The 5,468-nt window shown below is 40.2% G+C and overlaps 1 protein-coding gene across 1 annotated transcript; it reads right to left on the bottom strand.

Annotated features, from left to right (window-relative positions):
* Positions 1-4,124: 4,124 nt before the first annotated feature.
* LOC135232569 (olfactory receptor 11G2-like) lies at positions 4,125-5,243 on the bottom strand. Its single transcript, XM_064291972.1, has one exon. The coding sequence runs from the start codon at positions 5,070-5,072 to the stop codon at positions 4,125-4,127; it is 948 nt and encodes a 315-aa protein (XP_064148042.1). The 5' UTR covers positions 5,073-5,243.
* Positions 5,244-5,468: the final 225 nt, after the last annotated feature.

Here is a 5,468-nt window from a genome sequence, read left to right as displayed (position 1 = left end):
TTGTAAACAGTGCTGCAATGAACATGGGTGTGCATATATCTGTTTGTGTGATTGCTCTTATTTCTCTAGGATATATTCCAAGGAGTGGGATTGCTGGGTTGTATGGTAGTTCTATTTTTTGGCTTTTTAAGGAAGCGCCAAATCGATTTCCAAAATGGTTGCACCATTTTACATTCCGGCCAACAATGTATAAGTGTCCCAGTCTCTCCACAACCTCTCCAACATTTATTATTTTGTGTTTTTTGGATTAATGTCAGCCCTGTTGGAGTGAGATGGAATCTCATTGTAGTTTTGATTTGCATTTCTCTAATGGCTAATGATCGTGAGCATTTTCTCATGTATCCGTTAGCCACACGGATGTCTTCTTTAGCGAAGTGTCTGTTCATATCCTTTGCCCATATTTTAAATTGGGTTATTTGTCTTTTTGTAGTTGAGTTTTTGCAGTATCATGTAGATTTTAGAGACCAGACCCTAATGGGAAATATCATAGCTAAAAACTTTTTCCCAGTCTGTAGGTGCTTGTTTTACTCTTTTGGTGAAGTCTTTGGATGAGAACAGGTATTTGATTTTTAGGAGCTCCCAGTTATCTAGTTTCTTTCCTGGTGCTTGTGCATTGTTAGTAATGCTTTGCATACAGTTTATGCCGTATATTAGGGCTCCTAGTGTTGTCCGTATTTTTTCTTCCATGATCTTTATTGTTTTAAATTTTATATTGAGGTCTTTGATCCCTTTTTAGTTAGTTTTTGTGCATGGTGTGAGGTATGGGTCTTGTTTCATTTTTTTGCAGGTGGATATCCAGTTCTGTCAACACCATTTGATGAAGAGACTGTCTTTTCCCCATTTAACTGACTTTGGGCCTTTGTCAAATATTAGCTACTAATATGTGGATGGATTTATGTCTGAATTCTCAATTCTGTTCCTTTGGTCTATGTATCTGTTGTTGTACCACTACCAGTCTGTCTTGACTACTGTGGTGGTATAATAGGTTCTAAAATCAGGTAGTGTGAGGCCTCCCACTTTGTTCTTCTTTTTCAGTAATGCTTTACTTATCTGGGGCCTCTTTCCCTTCCATATGTGGTTAGTAATTTGTTTTTCTGTTTCATTAAAAAATGTCGTTGGATTTTGGATCAGAATTGCATTGTATATATAGATCGTTTTTGGTAGAATAGACCTTTTTACAATGCTAAGTCTTCCTATCGATGGGCAAGGTATGTTTTTCCACTTATGTAGGTCTCTTTTTGGTTCTTGCAGTTGTGTCTTGTTTTCTTTGTTTAGGTCTTTTACGTCTCTGGTTAGGTTTATTCCTAAGTATTTTATCTTCTTGGGGGCTTTTGTAAATGGTGTTGATTTGGTGATTTCCTCTTCAATGTTCTTTTTGTTGGTGTAGAGGAATCCAACTGATTTTGGTATGTTTATTTTGTATCCTGTTACTCTGCTGCACTCTTCTATTAGTTTCCGTAGTTTTCTTGAGGATTCCTTAGTGTTTTCTGTATATAAGATCATGTCATCTGCAAATAGAGATACTTTTACTTCTTCCTTACCAATCTGGATGCCCTCTATTTCTTTATCTAGCCTAATTGCTCTGGCTAGGGCCTCCAGCAGAAGGTTGAATAAAAGTCGTGTTAAAGGGCATCCTTGCTAAACCAAAAGCAAAGATGTTTCCTGAATAAGCTGAAAACTTCAAAGGCCAGCGTAGCAGGATGGGGGTTTTGGAGCCATAGTTTCGGGGGACATCTAAGCAAATTGGCATAATAAAATCTATTAAGAAAACATTCTGCATCCCACTTTGGAGAGTGGCATCTGGAGTCTTAAACGCTAGCAAGCAGCCATCTAAAAGGTACGTTAATTGGTCTCAATCCACTTGGAGCAAAGGAGAATGAAGAACACCAAAGACACAAGGTAACTATGAGCCAAAGAAGCAGAAAGGGCCATGTAAAGCAGAAACTACATTAGCCTGAGACCAGAGGAACTTGATGGTTCCTGGCTACAACCAATGACTGCCATGATAGCGAACACAACAGAGAACCCTTGAGGGAGCGGGAGAGAAGTGGGATACAGGTCCCAAATTTTTATAAAAAGACCACATTTAATGTCTAACTGAGACTGGAAGGACGCTGGAGGTCATGGTCCCGAGACCTTCTGTTAGCTCAACACAGGAGCCATTTGCAAAGCCATCTCTTCAGACAAGGATTGGACTGTTCTATGGGATAGACAATGATACTGGTAAAGAATGAGATTCTTGGATCAAGTAGACACATAAGACTATGACTATGGTGGCATCTCCTGTCTAAAGGGGAGATGAGAGGGTACAGGGGGTCAAAAGCTGGCCAAATGGACATGAAAAGAGAGTGGAGGAAAGGAGTGTGCTGTTTTATTAGGGGAAGAGCAATTAGGAGTACATAGTAAGGTCTTTATAAATTTGTGTATAAATTTTTGTATGAGAGTCTGACTTGATTTCTAAACTTTCCCTTAAAGCACAATAAAAATTTAAAAAAGAAAAAAAAAGTGCATCCTTGTCTGGTTCCTGATCTCAAGGGGAATGCTTTTAGACTCTGCATTTAGGATGATGTTGGTTAATGGCTTTGTATAAATGCTTTTTATTATGTTGTGGAATGTTCCTTCTAATCATATTTTGCTGAGTTTTTATTGTGAATGGGTGTTGAAGTTTGTCAAATGCCCTTTCTGCATCAATTGATAAGATCATGTGGTTCTTGACTTTTGTTTTATTCATATGATGATTACATTAATTGTTTTTCTAGTGTTGAGCCATCCCTGCATACCTGGTATGAATCCCACTTGGTCATGGCAATTTTTTTTTTGATTTTTTTTGATAGCCAAAATTCTACTGGCTAGAATTTTGTTGAGGATTTTTGCTTCTAAGTTCATAAGGGATATAGGTTTTTAATTTTCTTTTTTTGTGGTGTCTTTACCTGGTTTTGGTATCAGGGATATGCTGGCTTCATAGAATGCATTTGGGAGCATTCCATGCTTTTCTATGCTCTGGAATACCTTTCGTAGTAGTGGTGTTAACTCTCCTCTGAAAGTTTGATAGAACTTACCAGTGAAGCTGTCCAGGACAGGGATTTTTTTCTGGGAGTTTTTAATTACCTTTCAATGTCTTCTTGTGTCATGGGTTTATTTAGTTGTCCTACCTTTGTTTGTGTTAGTTTAGGTAGGTAGTAAGCTTCAGGAAATTCATCCATTTTTTTCTAGGTTTCAAAAGGAACAAATTCTTGAGATCAGCATACCACAGAGAAGTGACACCCAAAATTTGATGAAATCTTCCCTCAAGGCATTTTTGGATTCCTATGGGGTCCACTTGATGGTAATGGGTTTGGTTTTCCTTTTTTAACTGTTCATGGATCCCTGGTGGCGTAATGGTTAAGAGCTTGGCTGATAACATGAAGGTCAGTGATTCGAATCCACTAGCTGCTACTTGGAAACCCTATGGGGCAGTTCTACTCTGACCTCTGGGATTGCATGATTTGGAATCAACTCAATGGGTTTGGGTTTGTTTGTTTGTTTTGTTTGTTTTTTGAAGCTGTTAATATGCGAGATGAGACTTCAAAAAATCTAGCAGAAAACAGAAACCGAGAGTCTGAAGAGATAAGCAGAGATTTCAGGAGTCACAGGGTGAAATAGGAGTCAGGGCACACTAAACAGGAGAGGCCCTGGTACACAGAACAGGCTTCAGTTGAGATCGTGGGAAGGCCATTTTCCTGAGTAAGGGCCATATCCCAGGAGAAAGATCAAAATTGACATGGACCATCTTTAAAATGCATAAAAATAACTTTTAAGTGGGATTAAAACTATCTACCTCTACTCTATCTACCTGCTGAAAGAAAACCTTTTCTTGGTTGGGTTACTACACACAATGTCTGCGGAATTTTTTAAATGCAATATCCTGCATTTAAAAAAAAAAAAAAATGAAGCACGCTAAGAAATAGCACTAAATGCTCAAAAACCCAGAGAAGAAAGAAACAGTAGAAGCAGACTCACAAGTGACTAAGGTTTTGAATCAATACTAAGATGAACAATTACATGAATGACACCAGTTTTTTTTCTTTTTTAAATCTGAAAAAGAGGTTAAATATGAGTTTAATATTGCTCAAGGGTCTTTTCAATTAACACTGTGTTTTTATTCCCAGAAATTTCTGCAGGGATCTTTTCATATCTTTGTTCCTAAGACTGTATATCACTGGGTTAAGGAGCGGGGTCATGACAGAATAAAACAGGGTCACAATTTTCTGCATTCCATCTTCTTCCTGAGATGATAGACTCCCATACATGACCAGTACTGAGCCATAGAAAAGTGAAACCACAGCCAGATGAGACCCACAGGTAGAGAAGGCTTTTCTTTTCCCAGCTGCTGAGGGGACTCTTAGTACAGCTCTTAGGACGAGGGTGTAGGACTCCATGATGAAAAGAAGGAGAATAATGAGGGGCAGAGGACTTAAGGTGGAGAAGACAAGCTCCATCACAGGAGCTCTTTTGCAAGTGAGTGCTAGAAGAGGACCTGGGTCACATAGGAAGTGGTCAATAATCCTGGATCCACAAAAGGACATTTGGGAAATGATGATAATAGGAAACAAAAACCAGAGGAAACCAAATATCCAGCAACTGACCACAAGATTGGTGCAGAGACATCCAGTCATAATGGTTGGATAGTGTAGAGGCCGGCAGATTGCAAGGTATCTATCAAATGCCATAACCACCAAGAAAAAGCCTTCTGTAGAACCCAGGGAGAAGAAAAAGTAGAATTGGAGAAAGCACCCAGAGAAGGAGATGATTTTGGTCTCAGAAAGGAAATTGGCCAACATGTTGGGGACAGTGGAGGTGACATAGCAAATCTCCAGGAAGGAGAAGTTGACGAGTAGGATGTACATGGGTGTGTGGAGTCTCTGATCCCAGCGCACAGCACAGATGATGGAACCATTCCCCACAACGGTCATGAGGTAGACAACAGAGAAGAGGACAAAGAGGAGGATCTGACCCTCCCTGGGGCAACGGAAGCCCAGGAGGATGAATCCAGTGATGGTCTTGGAGTTGTTGGGTGTGTTAAAGATTTTCATGTGTCTGTGAGCTGTAAAAGACCAACAAATACAGAATAAGAATGTAAAAACATACAGGTACCCAGGGAGGTGGGGCCAAGATGGCGGACTAGGTAGACGCTACCTCGGATCCCTCTTGCAACAAAGACTCGGAACAACAAGTGAATCGATCACATACATAACAATCTACAAACCCTGAACAACAAACACAGATTTAGAGATGGAGAACGAACAAATATGGGGAAGCAGCGACTGTTTTCGGAGCCTGGAGCCAGGGTCCCAGTCAGGTAACCTTGGCGCCGGGATTAGATCTAGGCCCAGAGGAGCTGAACTCAAAATCTCATGACAGCGCAAACAAGGGGAGTAGCCCTACCCCCCTGAACACACCCTGGGAGGGGGCCCAGCTGGTCCACGCCG

This window comes from Loxodonta africana, chromosome 10 (assembly GCF_030014295.1).
Source record: "Loxodonta africana isolate mLoxAfr1 chromosome 10, mLoxAfr1.hap2, whole genome shotgun sequence".
Lineage (NCBI taxonomy): Eukaryota > Metazoa > Chordata > Mammalia > Proboscidea > Elephantidae > Loxodonta > Loxodonta africana.
This window is presented reverse-complemented; position numbering and strand designations above follow the sequence as displayed.

What these genes read in the sequence shown, in the direction of transcription:
- LOC135232569 (XM_064291972.1), bottom strand. Translation starts at nt 5,072, where the DNA reads ATGAAAATCTTTAACACACCCAACAACTCCAAGACCATCACTGGATTC.